At 34.4% G+C, this 21,634-nt stretch overlaps 1 protein-coding gene across 1 annotated transcript; it reads left to right on the plus strand.

The window, feature by feature from the left end:
* The first annotated feature begins 3,511 nt into the window (after positions 1-3,511).
* LOC112696451 (protein CANDIDATE G-PROTEIN COUPLED RECEPTOR 7) lies at positions 3,512-5,575 on the plus strand. Its single transcript, XM_025749226.3, has one exon. The coding sequence runs from the start codon at positions 3,872-3,874 to the stop codon at positions 5,204-5,206; it is 1,335 nt and encodes a 444-aa protein (XP_025605011.1). The 5' UTR covers positions 3,512-3,871; the 3' UTR covers positions 5,207-5,575.
* The last annotated feature ends 16,059 nt before the right edge of the window (positions 5,576-21,634 follow it).

Genomic DNA, 21,634 nt, shown 5'->3' on the forward strand with positions numbered 1-21,634 from the left:
TTTGAACAAATTTTAATTTGGTCTTTAGCATCTTAAATACTATTTTCATTCAAAAAAATTTTAAATAGGTTTAATATAGTTTTATCATTAAATTTAACACTAATAATTAACAAAATGAGTAATATAAACATTAATAACACTACTAATTAAATCATATCTTTTTCTATGTATTAAAAAAATATAGCCAAAATTTTTCTATAACATTTTTTTGGTATAAAATTTTAAATCTTAATAATCAATCATGAAGGCTTCAAAATTAAAAGAAAAATTTTTATATTACTGCCCATTGGTAGATCGATATTACTTACATACTGAAATCGAATGTTATTGGCTATTCAATATGCGAATTGCTTGTGTCAAATTTAATTGTGAGACAACACTAAACCTACTTAAATATTTTTTGGGATTGAAATAGGAGATTTAAATTTTTTTTTGGATTAAAGTCTGACGTTTGAAATGTTAGGGACCAAATTAGAATTTGGCTAAAACGTTGAGGACTAGAATAATATTTGATCCCATTAAATAAACTAAACAGGGTTCTCTTAGAGAAAATAATATTTGATCCCATTAATAACTTTTTCATATTTATTTGTACTGAACTATTTAAAATAGATGATTTCAAATTACAATAGAGATAAATAATTAATTTTAAATTACTAGAGTACACATAAAAAATCACTAGTTTTTAGAAAAATATATGAATTTATGTAAAAGTAGTGATTTAAAATTATCCATTTAAAACCAGCTCATTATATTTATATAAACCAACACATTTGAAATTTTAATTATATATGTTCAAATAGAATTTATTAAAATTTTTAATTTTTTATAATTTTTTATTTTTTTTGAATACTAATTTAAATGTGTTAGTTTTTATAAAAATAATGTGTTAGTTTCAAATGAACAATTTTAAATCACATCGATTTTTTTAAAAATTAGTAATTTTTTGTTTGTGTACGCTGCTAATCTAAAATAATATTTAAAATTTTAAACTTAACTAAAACAGAAAGAAAATTGAATACGAAAATTTAGTGCAACCATAAATATAGAGAATAAAAGAAGGTAGAAATCATATGTGAGTAGTGTAAAGTTATTAATAATTATTTAAATTATTAAATGAATAAAAAGTTATGGTTATTAAAAAGTGTTACATGAATCTTCTCAATCATTTTTCTATGTAAATCGAATGAGTCAGACTAGATTTAGCTCTCTATGTAAATCTAATCACTTTGTTTCGATTTATGCATGTGTAAATCTAATCACTCTGTTTAGATTTATTAGGATAGTATGCATGTATGTATAAATCGAAACAGTCTAATTAGATTTAGTAGAACAACATACAAATATGTATAAATCGAACTAGACTTTTCGATTTATATAGAAAAATAAATCTAGTCTGACTCATTTGATTTATATAGAGATGTGATTGGAGTGATTCATGTTGCATTTTTCATTTTGGATGATTCGCATAAAATTGGATGAATGTTGGTTTATTAATGTACATGATCCTTTATTTTATTTTGTTATTTTGGTTATATTATGGATGGGCAAAATGATTCCACACACAACAAATGGACTTGATCCCAAAACTTAATATTAGAGGACCAAATTTTTAATCTATAATTAGTAATTACTATTGATTTTTTAAAAAATTTACAGTATTTTTTATTTTAATTTTTGTGTATGATTTTATTATTCTATTTGTTGTTATACTTTTATTAAATATTTAATTAAATTTTATAATTTAAAAGTTTATAATTGAATTTTTATATTAGATAAAAGGATAAAATATTAAATTAGTTTCTTACGTTTGGGTCTAATCCTGTTTTAGTCCCTAAAGTTTAAAGTGTCATATTTAAATCCAAAAAAGTTCATTTAGCTTCAATATAGTTCTACTCCGAAGTCAATATTAAAGAATTAACCTCACCGTTCCACCAAATCTTAATGTCTCCTTCCCTGAAGAAGATGTACAAACTTGAGAAGTATAAGATCAGCTGTAGATGCATCACCACGAGTCACTAACCTTGGTTCAAGACTTCAAGCACATGGATAATATTGTCGAGAACTCGTTTTCCGTAGGAAAGTTCTCTGGTAGCAACAAGAATAAAAGACTATTGTCATCTCTACCGCAGGAAACTCTTCTCAACAATCGAAAAGTTTGGTTATATAAATTTTAATATTTGAAAGCTAAAGTTTCGTTAATTATTTAATATTAATTTTACGGTAGAACTACATTAAAATTAAAAGAAACATTTTTGTATTCGAATAGGACCTTTTAAACTTTAGATACTAAAACATGATTAGGTTCAAATGTAAAAGATCAATTTAATACTTTATCCTAGATAAAAATTATAAATTAAATTTCTTCAAGCTATTTTTTATTAAAAAATACAAATATTTTAAAAATTTTATTTTTGTATTTGATGTAAAACCTATTATAAAATATTCTAAAGAGTAAATTTTCTAGTATTTTTTATTTACCATCAAAATCCAATCATAAATTTTTAAACTAATAAAAATGCTAAGGTAGTTAATTTTGTTCATCATTAGTTATTTAAAATATGATTTTTTAATGTCAAAATTAAACAATAAATTATAAATACGATCCTTTTTTATTTTTGCATGTCTTTCAACAAATCAAGAATGTAAACTTTTTTTCAACTGGATTAGAGAATCTAATAACAAACAGCCCAAAAGGGTCATCAAGTCAACCTTTTGGGTCCAATAAACAATCACACACTTAAGAGGATGGTTCAGCTCATGACAGCCTAAACAACTACAGTGAGCCGTCTTTCTTATATTCTTCTTTGTACTCTTTTCACATTACACATAGTAGAATAGGACAAAATTTATTTTTGTCAGTGATTCATACATCGTTCACCAGAATACCAATAAAGTGGATGATATACTTAAAAATTTTTTTATAAAATATTTTATATTATTAATATATTAAAATTAATTTCTTAATTAAAAAAGTATGAAGATATTGTTTGAATTTAAAACCTTTTATCTAGAGCTTGTCACACTTATCACTAAGGCAAATGCTGTTAACAATATATTTATTTATTTTTTATTTAAATTTTTATTTTATTAATAATTTTATATATTTATTTAATTATTATTACGTTAAAAAATTTAATTGGTGATTCAATACCGATTCAATATCCAATAATTTATCCGAGTCATTATTGGTTCAATTTTGATAAATGTGACTGAGGGGATTTTTTTGATCAAATTTGAATAATTTTATTGTGTTTTCAAATATTTTATTGTAAAGTATTTTTTTATAGCAATTAGATAATTAAATAAAGATGAAAACTCAGATGCAGTCGATTTTATGTGAAGTTGATATTTGAGAACCGTTAAATAATTTAACTGATTTAACTAAATTTTAATCTAACGACTCTCAGATATCAACTTCACGTGAAATCGACTTCACGTGAGTTTTCACCTTAAATAAATTGTTGTGGTTCATTCTAATATGAAAATGAAATTTCAGAGTGATAGAGTCTCTTTTTTGTTAGAAGATTTCATACAGTTGAGAGAGCACATGAACAATATTGGCAAAAGTAAAGAAGGGCTTGAAATTTGAAAAAGCCCAAATAATCCATTCAGCAGAGCAGAATGAACCCAAAAAGGAAACTTAGCCCAGTGAATTTATCACGTCCGCGTAGATGTCACGTCGTCGTTTGGTGACTCTACAACGCGTTTAATTCATTCATTCATTCGTTCATTTTCGTTGCTTCCTTCACAAACTATACTCGCTTTGTTGCTTCTTCAGATCTGCATTCTCTAGTTTAGTTATTAGAGTTTGTAGTTTGGATCCCACTTTCACCCATTTCCGATTCCCAATTTCTCCAATTCCCACAAAATGACGAAACCACCCTCGCTGCAGCCGCTCCTCCTCCTCTTCATGTTCCTCCTTCTCTCCGCCCTCACTCCGCCGTCGAGCGCCGAGATCAAGTCCCTCACCATAAAATCCGACACCCGGCCAATGATCCTCTTCGAGAAGTTCGGGTTCACACACAGGGGCCACGTCACCATCGCCGTCTCCTCCGTCTCCGTGGCGGCGCTCTCCTCGGCCCCCCAGCCGGAATCCTCACGCCTAGGGTTCTTCCTCCTGAACGAAGAATCGCTCCTCCAAGTCCTCATCGAGATCCAGCAGAACCCTTCCTTCTGCGTTCTCGACTCTCACTACATCTTCCGCCTCTTCACCTTCCGCGACCTATCGCCACCTCCCTCCGCCTCCTTCGACCGCTCCTACCCGGTCTCCTCGCCAAACGAATACTCTCTCTTCTTCGCCAACTGCGCCCCCGACACCTCCGTGTCCATGGACGTCCGTACAGAGGTCTACAATCTTGAATCTGACGGTTCCCGCGACTACCTCTCCGCCGGTCAGACACAGCTCCCAACACTCTTCACCTTCTTCTCCCTCACATACCTCGTCTTCCTCGGCTTCTGGATCTACACTTGTTACCACAACAAGCGCTCCGTTCACCGAATCCACCTCCTCATGGGTGGACTACTCCTCATGAAAGCATTGAATCTGATATGCGCGGCCGTCGACAAGCATTTCATCAAGGTCTCGGGGCTCCCTCACGGCTGGGACGTGTTGTTCTACATCTTTCAGTTTATCCGTGTCGTTTTGCTCTTCACTGTTATCGTTTTGATCGGGACCGGGTGGTCGTTTTTGAAGCCGTTCTTGCAGGACAGGGAGAAGAAGGTGCTCATGATCGTGATCCCGCTTCAGGTTCTGGCGAATTTGGCCTCCGTTGTGATTGGCGAGACAGGTCCCTTCATCAAGGATTGGGTCACCTGGAACCAGGTTTTCTTGCTTGTGGATATTATTTGCTGTTGTGCAATTATTTTCCCGATTGTTTGGTCCATTAGGTCGCTTAGGGAGACTTCGAAAACTGATGGCAAGGCTGCCAGGAACCTTTCAAAGTTGACACTTTTCAGGCAGTTCTACATTGTGGTTATTGGCTACTTGTATTTCACGAGGATTGTGGTCTTTGCTTTGAGGACTATTGCTGCTTATAAGTACCAGTGGGTGAGCAATGCGGCCGAGGAGACCGCGAGCCTTGCGTTTTACATGGTGATGTTCTATATGTTTAGGCCTGTGGAGAAGAATGAGTACTTTGTGCTTGATGATGAGGAGGAAGAGGCCGCCGAAATGGCCCTTAGGGAAGAGGAATTTGAGCTTTGAATAGGGAAACCCAATTTGGCTGGCTCTTCTTTTGGTTTTGGTTTAACAGTTGACCCTCTCTATGCCACAGATTTCAGGACGTTCGGTGAAGCTCTTGTGGTTCAGTTCTGCTGGTAGTGAATGCTGTTACTCCCTTTTCTCAGTTTTCTTTTTATATTGTTACCTTTTGTTCCCAACCCCCCCGTTAGAAATTGTCCATAATGGAATACTGCTTGTATGTTTAGCTTCCTTTTTATTATTTCTTTTATAATTTTGTGTTAATGCTGCTGATGAAAATGCGGGATAGAGAAAGATTTGATCTAGTTCAATCGAAGATCAAACTATATCACTTGAGGATTTTTACTCAGTTATTGCTGAGATGTTCTTTCATTCATCATTCTTCTTTATTTGCATATTCTGCTTGAGTGTATACATTTACCAATTCATTGATTAGTTTCTTATATTATCCAAATCTTTTCATACTTGGATATTACATGATTACATAATGTTAGGTCAATTAAATGGCTTACAGTTTCTCTTTGATGAAGGTTTAAAAGACCATCGCGTCTAATCATTCATACTGTTGCTGGTTGCTTACTTTTTTCATTTACATTATCTAGATCTTTTCTATGATCCAAGTTGACTTCTTTGTTGACTTAGTAGAATTCATGTATAGATCAAGTGGAGTGCACTTAAATAAAACACCTTTTTTTAGTTGCACATGAGTGGCTTATAGGCGTGACTCAGGCTCCACTTATTTACTAAATGAGCAATTTAGTATTTAGCAAAGCTTCAGTGGTGGGCTCATGAGGTATTCTACTGATCATAGCACCCAACTATTAACATTTTCTTATTGTTTGGTTGTTCTTCTAACAGATCTGGTATACCATCTCTCTCTCTCTCTCTCTCTCTCTCTCTCTCTCTCTCTCTCTCTCTCTCTCAGGTGTTTGCATCTAACTTTAGCCTGTCATGAAAGAGCTATAGAGGGGTTTTAGTTTCTCAAAATAGTCTCAGTTTGGCTTTGCACTGGCTCTTAAATTCTCAATGCTTCTTCAACACACACATGCACATATTGGAGATCCAACACACTCTAACAAATGGTAATTGATTAGTGCTAGTGTTTAGTTGGAGCTACTTATGAATTTAGAAGACATGAATAACAACTTTAGACATGATGTTCCATTGTTCCCACCTTTTTACTATGATAATAAATTGTGTACTGTGTCTGACCTATGCTTTCTTGTATATTTAGTTGTGAGAAAATGTTCTCTTCTAATTTGATGACATTATTGCAAGAGATTGCGATAGAAAAAGTTTAAGAGTGGCTTTCATATGGGACTTCTAACTGTATTGGGGAGATTAAATACACGAATTCAAGGTGCTTTTAGATAAACCATTTCTGTTTTAGTGTTTCATAATATTATGAATCATTCTCTGCCAAGGAGCGAGTCAATTATGGTTGATAACGTATGTCTGACAACAGCTCATGGTAAATGAGCGCCTTTAACTTGTAAATACTTTACCTTCTTCCTCAGAGGAAATAACTCCGACCCATTAGTTGTTTATGGTGTTAATGGGTGGCAAAGGCTGAAGGCATGGAAGGTGGTTTGTAACTGAAGAAGAGAGAATACTTTGATCTTTAGTTATATAGGGAAGAGGAGAGATACTTGGGAGTATCTCAGAATTGGAAAGGATTTGGACTTGGAGAGGAGCTGACTAATACTCAGTATCCTCCATATTTATTAGTACGGAGAAAACACGATGTTTCCATTTTCTTCTGCTTCTGATACTAGGTTCCTGTCAGAAATTATGCTGACGTGTGTTTGGTGTAGAAAGGTTTTCAAATGATATTGACCCTACTTTTTCCTCGGATGGACTAGATCTTTAGTTTGCGAGTTTGTAGGAGGGGAAATTCTGAGTTTACGGATGTCTCCTAATATGAATGAGATTCTTTAGCTAGGGCCGATATATAAGCTGACAGGAGAAATGTAGTTTTAGTTTGAACTTCGTAATTCTGTTGTCTCACATCATCTCATTGAGAGACATTATTGGTACGTTGATCGTCGTTCAAACCTAAGATGGGCCAATTAATTTGGGTAACAAATTGCTATATTGGGTTATATCGATAGAATGGTTTGGGTTTGGCGAACAGTATATGTGATTGACAAGGTTTGATTAGGAGTGACAGGGTCGCGCTTCAACAGCGGAGCTGCAGCAGTGTCCGCCTATTCCAACCATCTTTGATGTTTGCTTTGGGAGTTAGATTCTGGTGTTCAGCGTGTTAGGTGAGAGAGTTATGTTGAGAGGAAGAGGTAGTTTGAATTAGGGAGGGTTAGGCTGGGCGGTTTTTGGGGTTGGGTTGGTTCAGTGTCTGGGCCGGGTTTGTCTGGCCTTCACCATGTCCAAAAACAAACTTTGAAGTATAAAAAAATATAATGCAAAAAAAAAAAATACCAAAAAAAAAACATAATGCCAGTTTCTTTTTTATTACTTTATTATCCTTGCATCATTATTCCTAATTTCCTCTGCTGTTTCTGAAGTTAAAATAAATAATATTGTTTGGTAAAAAAGCACGTGGCGAAGGACATTCTTTTTCTCTTTGCAGGTACATATGGAGTAAAATCTCGTCAGAATCATAACAAAATCCTGAAATTGTTGTTATTCCAGTAATGTGATGTTTATTCCGCAGAATCAATATTCGCAATGTTCGGATTGTGAGATGTCCAATACAATAAACACAATATTTTATTATTGGAAAATTGTTAAAGTTTTCATACTAGTTTCTTATCAAACGTGGCTTAGTTGTATTTTTTTAATTAAAAAATTAACGTAATTATAATAAATTTCATGAACGCTACCCAAGAAAAATAAAATAGATGAAGTTGGGTGAATGGGTGGTAAAAGGATTACCTTTTGAAACTAAGAGTAATTCTAATGGAGTGTTTTGAAGCCTCATATTTGATACGTTAAGAATTAAATTAGTTTAGAATTGAAATTATTGAAACTGATAGATAAAATAAAAGCGGTCTCATTTTAGAGAGATAGTTTCGCCTTAATGAAAAATTGTTAAAGTTGTTATTTATATAATTATCTTGATGGAATAATTTAAAAAATATATAAAATTCTAATTGAATTGAGACTAAGTTTTGGAGTGATAAGTTTTATTTTTAGTTTCATATTACTATTTATAACATATGGTTTTATAAATACTAATGTATCATTTATGAGGCGTAAAATGAAATTAAACTTAAAACTAGTATTGGAGATGTTTTAAGGTGATGTTGATACGTGAATGCGAATTTGAGAACATCCACGACCACGACTAATAATTGGTTATTTTTGCAGTTTATAATTATTTTCGCTTCTGAAGTTCTTAATTTTGTTGGAATGATGAACATGAGAAAGACATATTGGTAAATTCATATTTAGATTTGAATGAATGGAATCATAAGAATTTAAATTCTTCATTATGGAAATGCTAATTATGCGGCATTTAAGGAAAACGAGAATTCTCAGAGATCAATGGAAATTAACCAGGAGGTAGATTCGGATAAAATGGTATCTTATGTTTATGAGGAGCATTATGACAATAAACTATATGATTATACAAGAGAGGATCATGGGTTGGGAGCAAATAGGCCCAACAAGGGTCTTGACTGAAGGATAGGGCCCATTGGAGTAGAGCCTCCAACAGTCTCCCCAATCGAGTAGGGTATGACCCTTCCTCTATGGTGACCCGGTAGGGGCTGCAGGATGTGGCTAGTGATGATATGCACACGGAGCCTGTATGTATGAGCGGAGCACGGGATGTGACGTGGCATAGTATGGACGGTAGCGGAACTATCCACCGTGTTGACCCGACATGGGAGGCAGCCTCTGATAAAAAATGCTACGCACGCGGAGACTGAACATGTGAGTGGCGCAGGGGCTGAGATGCAGAAGAATTTGGAGGATCGTTGTGGACAACTTCTCTTGGCAAAGGCGGGTACACAGGAGGTGAAGGCTAGGGGGCTTGATGGAGGGAAGAGCGCTGTTGGGGTAGCCACCAATGGTGAGAAGGAACGATGTCAGGGGAGACATGAAATGGGCCCAAATGCAGAACCAAGAGAAGCTCACTTGATATATAGTAGGTCTAAAGAGATGGGAAGGATGCGGGTTGTGACAGAGGGCCTGGGGTAGCTGTAGAAGCTGTTGGGCATGGTAAGGTTAATGACATATATAGATGCCACAACACATAGAACAAAGAATGGCAACTCCAAGGCGAGACATGATTGAGATTGCAAGAAGGGGAAAGCTTGATGGATGGCTGGACTCAGGGTAGTGGCAACGGCCAAGAGGAAGAACACGAGAACCGTACAGAAGCAGGATCAGAGATTGAGGCTGTTTTGGATGGTTGAAGTGAACTTCACAATGAGGAACAAACTGAGTTGGAAAGAGAAAATGACAGAGAACAAAGAGACTTGGAAACTAGTTGCAGAGTCAGGTGCTAAGTGCAGTAACGAGGAGGATATTATGGCTATTCTGCAGGAGCAAAATGAGGTAATTGCCCTGAAGCGACGACAAGCAAAGCAAAAAGAAAAAATACGAAAAAGCTGGCCAAAAAATCATAAGCAGGTGTGTACTAAAATTGTTAAATGATTTTAAGTTCTTGGAATATTATGGTTTGGGAGGTGCTGAAAAATTTAGTATGCTAAAAAATTTTAAAAGTAAGTTTAGGTTCGAAATGTTAGATTTAATAGAAACAAAAAAGGATTTGGTGGCTAAATTTGATGTAATGTATATTTGGGAAAGTTACAGAGCTAGCTTGGAGTTTGTAAGTTCAGTTGGGGGCTTTCAGAGGGTTATTGTTAATATGGGATGAATCAGTTTTTCAATTGACTAATTGCTATAAAAGAGATAGATGGATGTGTGTAGAAGGGATTGTGATAAAAGATAATTTTCATTGTGCTATTTGTCTAGTGTGTGGACCACATGTGAGAGTTGAGAAGATCTCAATGTGGGAAGAGTTGAGTTATATTGCAGGGTTGTGTCAAGTGCCGTTCTGCTATTTGGGAGATTTTAATGAAGTTATGCATTTGGAAGAAAGAAAAGGAGTGACTAGCTTATCAGCGTCTGCTGAATATTTTAGAGCATGGATAAATGATATGGAGTTGGTCGATTTGGGCGTTAAATGATCGCAAGTATACATGGTTTAGGGGACAGTTGTGCAGTCGTATTGATAGGAGCTTAGTTATTTTGGGGTGGCTCGATGTGTACCCGGAGACGTGACTAAGGGGAGGTCCAAGAGGTTTATCAGATCACTGCCCTTTGATAATTGAAGATAGTAGAAGATTTGATGGCCCAAGACCATTTTGTAGCCTGGACTCGTGGTTCACGCATGAAGGGTTTCTAAGAATGGTGAAGCAAGAGTGGAGGAAATTAGGAGACATACAATTCTTAGAAAGATGAAAGCGCTGTCAGTACTGCTAGGTAGATGGCTTAAGCAACATTTTGGGGATATATCTAAGAAGATAAAGAAGTTTGAGGAAGAAATAAAGAAGGTAGATGATATGGTTAGTAATGAACTCTATGATGGTACAATGGAGGCAAGGAGAAGGGCGATAGTGAGGTGCTGTCAGAAGTGGTATGTTAGATAGGATGTTCACTAGAAGCAAATGTCTAAAACTTGGCATGCTAAAGAGATGGATAAGAATACAAGGTATTTTCACAATATTACTTCGGCAAAAAGAAGGAATAACTAGATTGAGTCTTTGGTGATTAATGGGACATTAGTGAGGAATCAAGCAAGAATCAAGGTTGTAGTTCGAGACTTTTATAAACATCTGTACCACCAGAAGGCATCTCCAACTTTGAGATTTAGGGATGGATTAGTCAACCGACTAGAGAGGGAGGAAGTTGAAGCCCTAAAGCTGATGCCATCGATAGAGGAAGTGAAAGAGGCAGTTTGGAATTGTGAATCTTTCAAGGCTCCAGGAAGTAATGGAAGTAACATAAATTTTATAAAAAAAGTGTTAGAATGATATTGGAATTGAATGCACTACAGCTGTGATGAGCTTTTTTGAGATTGCAAGACTACCAGCAGACTCCAATGTCACATGGGTAGCGTTGGCTCTGAAATTCGTTGGGGCAAAAGAGATAAAAGATCTCATACCTATCAGTATGGTTGGATGTGTTTATAAAGTTATCTCTAAACTGCTGACACAAAGAATGAGGCGTGTAATGCTAGACTTAGTTGGGAAATCACAGAGTGCCTTTGTAAAGGAGAGGAAGATACATGATGGAGCTTTAATTTCCAAAAAGCCTATGATAGAGTTAAATGGTGCTTCATTAATACTGTGCTAGAGAAGATGGGATTCGATAGTACAAGGAGGATATGGGTTAAGAAGTGTATTAGGTCCTCATCTATCTCTATTCTGGTTAATGGGTCACCATCAAAACCTTTCAAAATGGAGAGGGAACTTCGTCAAGGCGACCCATTATCGCCATTTTTGTTTGTTCTGGTGGTGGATTTGCTTAACAAGATGATCGGAGAGGCAATGAGGAACGGTCGAATATTTGCACTTTTAGTCGGTAGGGATAATATTGGGTTATCATACTTACAATTTGCTAATGACACAATATTATTCTGTTCGCCGAAGGAGGAGATAGTGAGAAATTATAAGAGACTTTTGAGGTGCTTCGAAATTATATCCAGGTTGAGCATTAACTTTGAGAAGTCCAGCTTGATACCAGTGAACTATAGTCAGGAGTGGGCTAGCCGGATGTGTCAGTTACTGGTTTGCCAGGAGACAGCGCTACCGGTAAGGTATCTTGGTATTAGCCTAGGAGTAAATCCGTGATTGGTAAAAACTTGGAAGCCAGTGATAGATAAGGTGGAAGAGAAGCTTAGCTTATGGAAAGCGAAGGTCCTAAGTAAGGCTGAAAGCTGGTACTCATTAAGTCTGTAATCAACAACCTACCTATTTATTACCTGAGTTTGTATAAGATGCCAAATGCGGTTGCACAAAGAATCATCTCTTTGCAGAGGCGGTTCATCTGGGGAAAGGATGATGGACAATCTGGTATGGCTCTTGTGAAGTGGGAGATGATCCAGGCACCAAAGAAGTTAGGAGGGCTTGGGGTGGGTGATGCGGTGGTCTGTAATACTTCTTTACTGTTTAAATGGTGGTGACGATTCTCAAAGGAAGACTGTCCGCTCTCAAAGAAGATCGTGTGCTCCTGTAATAGCTTGAACCCAAATTACTTGCTGTCTACTCAAATTTTACCAGAGAAAGATGGCCTATGGAGAGACATATGTCAAGTACAAATAAAGAAGAAATATGTTAAGTAGAAGATAATTGATGGCCTTGTTATGGAGGTAGAGGATGGTAGGTCCAGTAGATTTTGAGAGCTCCAAGTGAGAAAGCTGAAAGACTCTTTTTCGAGACTCTTCTTAATTTCAAACAAAAAAGGATTAGTAATTGGGGATTGTGAATTTTGGAATGGGATAGAGTGGGTTTGACACTTCTATTCAAGGCAAGAACTCCGGATTAGCTGCTTCATGCCTTGCAATCTGTTAGATTGATAGTAAAAGTGCAAGATAGAGTGGTATAGAAATTTGATAAAGAAGGCGTTTATTCTACTAACTCATTTGTGCAGGTTTTGCAGGAAGCGACTTTGGACGAGGAGATTTTGAGCTATAGGTTGATAAAAGAAATTTGAAAAGGCCTAGTTTCGCCTCGAGTTGAGTTGTTCACTTGATCAATCACTTGATGGATCAACAACGTTTTCAAGCAAAATTGGTTTGTTAACAGTATGATCAAAATAGATGTATAAATCATCAATCTCCATATTAGCCATTTTCTTGTCACACATCTCATTAGTGTCTTTGTTACCCTTGAGAGTGAACAAACCAGACTATATATTATCTGCACTTGAATCCGACTAATACATCTCCTTGTATTCTTCATAACCCAAACCTATAAACAACTGAACTAAGTCCTTATGATTAACTAAATCTATATCTAGCTTAGAGAATTTGTGTACTTTTCCATCATTGTAGTTTAGATACCTATTCCCATCTCTTTCAAACCATCCTTCATGGTGGAATATAGGAACAATATCATAAGATATTTGCAACCGTTTAATGAAATCATTCAAATTAATTATAAATCATCATAAACAAAAATATTTTTTTGGAAAATTAACTAACAACAACTAATAACTTACTAATAACAAATAATAAATTATAATTTATGTTTTTTTTTCTAAGCCCTAAAACATAACATGCAACAAAGTCACTACACCAGATCCAATGGAGGGCCATAATCTAGGACCACGACAAAGGATCACTACCCCCTCTCATAAATAAATGCAAGTCAAAAAAATCACTCAACATAAACAAATGAAAGTCAAACAAAAAAGAAATATTAAAGCATACCTTGGGCTACCAAGTTGCCACCACGATGTCACTGCACCATCACTTCTCTATCGTGTTGCCGTCATTACCTTTGTTATTGTCTCCCTCGTTGTCGAATTTCTAGCGTAAAGTGTGGAAAGCTTAGGATTTTTCTGTAATTGTTAGTGAGAAAAGAGGAGAGTGATGGTAATATGAAGGGTTTTGAGGGCTATAAACCATTTTTGTCATTTTTAAAACGGCAGCATATTGTTGACTCGATAGAAGGGTCTTTGTCCCTTTGAATGGTCACTTGATAGGTAATGGATTAACATTACACGTAGGCAATATCTGTTAGTTCTAGACAAAAAACTTTTGGGTATAAGGACTAACTGAGTTAGTAGTTAGGAACCGCATTTTTATTTTCCAATCAATAAGGGGCGGGTTGTCGGTTAAAGCAATGGTTAAGAGGCGGAACGAGGTTTTACTCAAAATAAAATAATATGAGAATTTTTATAGGTGCATTCTATGGTGGCCATAGTTTTGTCGTGGCTATAATGGCTACAAGGAGCCATCCAATTATTTGTTGACATGTGCATTCCCTAAAGGATTTTTTACTTTTAGTTAGTTGGTTTTAAACACAGTAAAAAAAGCTAATAGTGAGGGTAAAAATTTTAGATGGTGATTAGAATGAAGTAAAATTTTGTTTGCTAGAAAACAAGAAAAAACAAATGTTAGCACAAAATTGATGGTTGATGAGATATAACTGAGTTAGGATTTTTTGGGTTTGGGAGGATGGCACATTGCAACAGGCATTGAGCATTCACATTGTATTGTTTGTAACGGAGAGGAAGTAGAATAGTGAAAAATCGATGGAAAATTGCTGTGGAGATTGCATGAAGCTGTCAAAATGCTAACTGTCAGTAGATACTTGTCATCGAAAAAGATAGATATCCGAGATGGGCTAGCAGTTACTAGCGAACACAGAGCAAGTTATACAGGTAAAATGGTTTTATCGATTTTGTGTTTTTTATTTATATCATTCCTGCATTTTGTTTTGGAAGATTGTGGAAAGTTGAGGATGGTATGTTAGTAGTTAGAAACTAGATAAAGATTGTAGTAATATTTGTTCATGATTATTATGGGTAGCTTAGAGTTTTCTGCGTAGTGGACTAACAGATGGAGGATGGGGTCAGAGGCTGACGAAGTTGAGATATTAGGGTCTAAGTCGTGACAAACAAAGAAAGTGAATATGACATCATTAGATATTGAAAAAACTGATTAGGTAGTGGATGATAGAAAAGTAGAAGGATCTAGTCTGACTACGATGTAGTCAGATAAAGAGCCAAATATGTTTAACTACTGTGAGACAAGGGTAACTGCAGAGGAATTGGCTTTGGTAGAGTTCAATTCTGTTGAGGAAGCATATGCAAGGTATGTGAAATACGCACGGGTTACTGGGTTTGCAGTTCGAAAGGGAGTTTCGGGAAAAGATGATAAAGGTAATGTTGTGAGAAAATTTTTCTTCTGCAATAGACAAGGATTGCACATAAAAAATTTTATGAGAGGATTGATAGATAGCGGCCATACAAACCAATTACACAAACCAATTGTAATACGAGATTTGTTGTTCATCTAGACAAAAGGTGCGAAAAGTGGAAGATGAAGTCTTTCTTTGTGGATAATAACCATGAGTTCGCCCTACCAGACTACACAAATGTAATGGCACCACATCATAACATGTCAGATGACAACAAATCCCATATTTATGGCTTGTATGCAGCATGTATCTAGACAACCCAAATCATGAGACTCTTTCCCTATCTCACAGGTGGTTATCATCATTTGCATTTTATAAAGAAGGATCTATATAACTATATAAATGATGTTCGATATTCCCGCATCGTTGAGGGTGATGCTACAGTAGCAATTAGCTATCTTAAAGGAAAGACAGAACTTGATCTGCTAGTTGTGGTACAATACTCGTACTGTGCTGAGAATCACTTGGGTAATCTATTTTGGTGTGATGGTCAGATGCAATGTGACTACAATTGTTTTGGTGATGTGTTGGTCTTTGATTCAACCTATAGGAAGAATTTATATAATAGGTCTTTGGTGATATTTTTGGGTACTAACAACCACATGCAAGATCATTATATTTGGGTTTGGGTTACTTGAGAATGAGAAGATTCTTTCTTATAAATGGTTGCTAAGGAGTTTTTGGAATGTAATGAAGGAAAAGAAGCCAAAGATTATGATTACATATGGAGACGAATCGATGAAGGAGGCCACTCGGAGTGGGTTTCCTAATGCAACACACTGGCTATACAGTTAGCATCTTTCCTAGAATGTTGTGGCTAACATCAAGGATACTGATTTTTGTGGTGCATTCAAGACTGTGGTGTATAGAGTCTTTGGGGTTGAAGAGTTTGACAACAATTGAGTGGAAATGGTTGAGTGCTTCAGTTTAGAGAATAATGATTGGATTGAAAAAGCATACAAGAAGAGGAAGTAGTGGGCAAATGCTTATCAGTGTGATAAGTTTTACGCGGGCATGTGAACAACATCAAGATGCGAGGGAATCAATTCTTCCCTTAAGAAGTTTATTAGATCTGAAAATTATCTTCTCGAGCTTGTGGAGAACTTGGATCATGTGGAGAAGGATTATAGGAATAATAAGTTCATATCCGACTTTAAATCTTTGTATCCTGAACTAGTGATGGCTACAAGCTTGGAAATCATCGAGAAGGGTGTAAACAAGGTGTACACGAGGAGATGTTCTTTGAGGATAAAAAACAAACCAAGGCAGTGGCCGCATTGATCGTGCTTCACAATGAGAGGTATGACAGCATTGAAAAGTTTACACTGAGGATGTTTTGAAGGTCCCATCAAGTGCATTCGGTACTGTACGATAGTAATTTTGAAAAGTATGAGTGTTCGTGTAAGTTGTGGAACAGTCTAGGAATTTCTTGTAGTCATATATTTTGTGTGATGAAAGAGCTTGAGAAAGAGGAGTTGCTAACCCGGCTAGTGCTTCAGAGGTGTGTAAAGATGCAAACTCTTCCTTTTCAGTTGGTGCGGCTTCAATGATTGCTCCAAAAAAGGTGTTTCAGGTTCGTTATGGGTCATTGTATGTCGATGTTCTTTTTGGCTTCTCAAGATGGAAACACGTACTAGAATTCTCTTGCTGAAATGGCAAAACTATTGAAGGAGATTGAGACAATGTGTCCCAGGGACAAAAGTGGCCAAAGAGGGATAGTAGACAAGGAATACTGTGACATTTTGGTTCCGACTATTGAAAAGTCGAAGGGTGCTCATAGAGGTAGCACAAACGTAAAGATGGGAAGGAGATGTAGAAAGTGCCTGGGGCTCGGCCACAACCAAACAAATTGTACCGCAAACGATAAAGGAGTGGATGACGAGGTTAGTATTTTGTTATCATGTTTTGATATTAATAGCCACCTTTAACAGAATAAAGTATATACAATGGTTGTAATGTTTAAATTGTGATTTGAATAGAGTATTAAGCATCAAACAAAAATATTGCTGTTGAAGAGATGTTTTGGATGGCATAATTGTATATTCATGTTTAAGATTTAGGGCCTTTTAATTTAACTTCCTGCTACTGCATATTTGGTAAGCTAAAATTGTCACTTACTGTGGAATGATTTTTCTTGCTGTAAGTGATGTGAATTATTTACTTATGTATTTATTCATGCATTAGTGGACACTAGCTACCTTCATCAATTACCATGTTCTCTTTGTTAGATACAAGATGATTAATAACTATGAAGATGCAAGTTATAAGTCGATACTAAAAATTAGTTAACAACAATATATATGATGTCCCTGTTATTTAATTATAGTTATCTACTTGTCTTCGTTATCATAGAGGGTGTTCCCAAAATTCAGTGGAACAAAATTGTACATATTACTATATAAAATTTTTAATCTTATGGTACATAAACTACTTATACTGAGAAGTGTTGTGATTTGTGTGTATCGTAGTTTTTCAGGGAGCAAGGACAACAAATAACCAGTTTCAGACTTCTGGTAAAAAAGTTTGACGCAATTAGGTCTAGGATGAAGAAACATTGTTGTGATAAATTGAGGATTTTTTTAGTTGTAGACAAAACTTTGATACTTTTTTCATAAAAGATACTGATTAAACATGTAAGTGAAATTGTGGTTTCTGGTGAGTTATTTTATTTTTTTATTTATTGTGTTATACATTATGTTTTGATGTTCTACATTCAACTTATGAATAATGGTAATGAGATACTAAATGAGAAATTATGTAACATTCTACTATAATTCATGGAGTGTGAAAGTAGTAAGCATGGTAACCATGAGTTGTTTATGATATTTTCTATGTTTGCTTGATTGAATGGTAGTAAGCATTGGTCAATGAATGAATGTGATTTCTGATTTTCACTTTTAAAAGATGCTCATCCTTCAGATTACTTAGAGTGTAATGTCTCTGAATTTAGAGTTTACGAGTAAAGGTTTATGCCTTAGAATTTACAATTTTAAAGGGACAAAATGACTTCTCTCAGAAATTCGGTAGTACTTATTGAGGAAAAAAAAAAGTAAAAACTATTTTTACTTGTAACAAATAGACCTTATTTTCCTTGCATATAAAGGATAAAGAAATAGAACGAATCAATTGAGGTCAGAAGTAAAATTTAGTTGTTAATGTTTGCACTACCGTTTTGGACATTGTTTAAAAAATGCATCTTTGATGATATGAATTATATTTTAATTAAGTAAAACATACTTAAATTAATTCGATGATGAAGAAAAATTATAACTCCAGTTGTCAGTTAGGTCGAATTGCGATGAATTAAACACTTTGACTAAATAATTCTTGTACAGCAAAACCTCTAACATTCATATGAATATGAGATATCTTTATACGCAGTTGATTCTAGACTTGAAAAGTATCTAATTGTATTACTTATTTGCATCAATGCAAGTAACAAGAAGGACAATGCGGTAAATTATGAAATAGAAGAAATTAGCCATTCTTAATGTTGTGTTTCAAAGTTATATTAAAAATAACTTGATGAATGTATGAGGTCTGAAAAACATGGTTTAAGTCTAACATAGGCATGCATATATATATATATATATATATATATATATATATATATATATATATATATATTTGTAAAAGTAGAGCACATCATCCGTACAGTAACTCAAAAGTGCTTATCTAGTCGAGCATCATCTGTAACTCCTGACACCATACCTATATCATTTATTCACAATGATAATTTGTTAATTGATGCCTATGAAAATTTTTATCAAAAATAAAGTATTTGTTGAACTCTGCTATGTTTAGAGACATTAGCATAGGATTGTGGAGTTTAATTTATTGTTGATTTTGAACCATTTTGATATTCATATAGTGAAATTGATTAAGGTTTGACAAAATGTTACCTTCATAGACTATACCTGTTAGAGGCCAAACATATTCTATTAACATAACCTAATACTTCATTATTTTCATACTATTAGCATATAGAATTTAGAGTATAAAGTTTAAAATTTAGTTATTACCATCTAAAGTTAGCCAAACATTCACAACAAAATAAAGAAGCGTGTAATATTAATCTTTTGAAATATAAAATTTCTAAATTCAGTATCCATTCATTTTAAGCAAACTTATTACATAGAGTTTACCAACCTTTCTGATTTTTAATGTCATTTAAATTTACAAAGACAAAACTTTCATCTTAATACTATCATTAAAAAAAGTCAATTGAAAAATGAATATTACTTGTAAATAGCGAAAAACGAAAACAATTTTATCTAACGTCTGATATGTCTATCAAGAATTATATAGCAAAACGCTATATTATACATATAGAAGCAACATTGATTATAACATGCTATTGATGAGGTAATTTAACACATATTTACAATTGAATATTTCTTTATATCATATGTGTTCCTTTTACAAATAAATATGATTCACGGAGTTATAACACATTGCGGCGTTATGAAATTCGTGCTCCTGAAAAAAATATTACAAATATTCATCATTACACACTTCAAATACATTAAGTTATGTTTATCTTATGATTATCATATACACAAAAAATTATTCTTCTAATCACTCAAGAAAAAAGTAAAATTCACATAAAACGATTTATTAAAATTTAATCATATATACAAATCTAATTTTTTTTTCAAAATGAATATAATTTAAGATAAAATGAAATATTAATACTATTTTTAAACTTATGAAAATTGCATATATATGTTTCTTTATTTTTAAAACCAAAAGGGATAAATATTTCTTTAATTATCAAAACTTTAATTATAATGATTAAATATTTTTAATTTAACTAACCTTTGTTATTATTTATTTTTAATATTCAAACTTTTTTATTAAATTTTTGTCCACATTTTGAACACATCAATATAAAATTTAAATATTTTCATAAATTACTATATCCCTGTTAGAGTGAGTATATATATATATATATATATATATATATATATATATATATATATATATTAATTTTTCAAATTTTTATATGCTTCAGAGGGTTGTAAACATTATAATACGATAAAAAAATATATTCATTTTCAACATGTAGCATTTCCAACAATAGTGGGTGATCTTAATGACATAAAGACCGTTGTGCATAGGAATGAAGAAAGGAATAATGACAGAAAAATGGTTTTAGATATATAGTCTCTTGAAGTGGTCAACCACCAGGGTGATTCAAATTGTACAAAGTGTTGGCATGATGATCAGAACACCGAAAAAATCATTCAAGAAACACAATTGGGTTTGCAGGGTGGGCTAGTAAATAAATGGAAAAAGGAGAAAATGGGTTTGATGGTGGGTAATAACTATGTGGTGGACTCTGAATCAAACTCTAGGCCTACAGTTCCACCTGGTTTTGAAGACTTTGTTAACAATAACTCCTTGCAAATCAAGAAAAAAAAAGAAGAAATAATCTTTTTGCATGAAACGGGAGATGGTTAGAGCAGACCCTAAAAAACAAAGAAGCCTCTTTCGGCCCCAACTCTAAAAGAAAGAAGGTTTCTCCCTTCCAAGTTTGGAAAAAAATCAAAGAAAATGCTACTGTCAATTAAATCACAAAAAAGAAAGAAGAAAGGTGAGAATAGTGCTAAAGTAACGAGGCAAGGGAAGAGAGATCTCAAAATCACAAGAAAAAGGGGCATAGAAAATCAACATTCAGAAAATAGTGTTGGTGAAGAGAGTGACGCTGTGAGTAAGGCAACAAAAGCTTGGATCTTGGGATCACAATTGAACTAGAATGCAGTGACGAGGAAGAAGTTGTGATCTTCATCAGGAAGGATCTGAAGGGGAAAAATGTGATGGAAGATATTAAAGTCACCAATAGAACAAGAGGAAGAAAGAGAACCCAGAAAACAATGATAGGAGCTTCAAACCACAACCAATGATTTTATGTTGGAATTATAGAGGGTTAGGGAGTAAGGGAAATTTGTGAAAAAATTTAATTTGATAATAGTAGGTATTGTTGAAACAAAAACTGATAGTATCTCTGAGAATATGATAAAAAGATGTAGGAAAATTCTGACTTTGATTGGGAACATTCTGGGGGTGAGGGGAGTAGTGGTGGTCTTGTGTGTAAATGGGATAAAGAGATGTTTGAGGTAATTAGAAGAGATAAGGGTTATAGATGGATCTGTATTACTAGTATGCTAAGACAATTTGGTGGAGAAATTTCTGTTGCTCTTGTCTACGGAAATCATTCGATCAATGAAAGAAGAGAACTGTGGTATGATCTGTTGGCTTTAAAGAATAGCCTGATGAGACCCTTTATTGTATTAGGAGATTTTAATAAAGTATTATGCTTGGAAGAAAGGTGTAGCGGAAGAGAAAGTATAGCAGGGATGAGAGATTTTGGCAACTGGATTCAAGATATGAACCTGGTTGACCTTCTTCTCCAAGGCAAAAAATTTACTTGGAGGAGGGGAAGCCAGGCCAGTAGGCTTGATAGGATTTGTGAGGATCCTAAATGGCTACAAAAGTTTCCAGAATCAAGAATTGAAGTGTTAAAATGTTCTAA

This window comes from Arachis hypogaea, chromosome 6 (genome assembly GCF_003086295.3).
Source record: "Arachis hypogaea cultivar Tifrunner chromosome 6, arahy.Tifrunner.gnm2.J5K5, whole genome shotgun sequence".
Taxonomy (NCBI): Eukaryota; Viridiplantae; Streptophyta; class Magnoliopsida; order Fabales; family Fabaceae; genus Arachis; species Arachis hypogaea.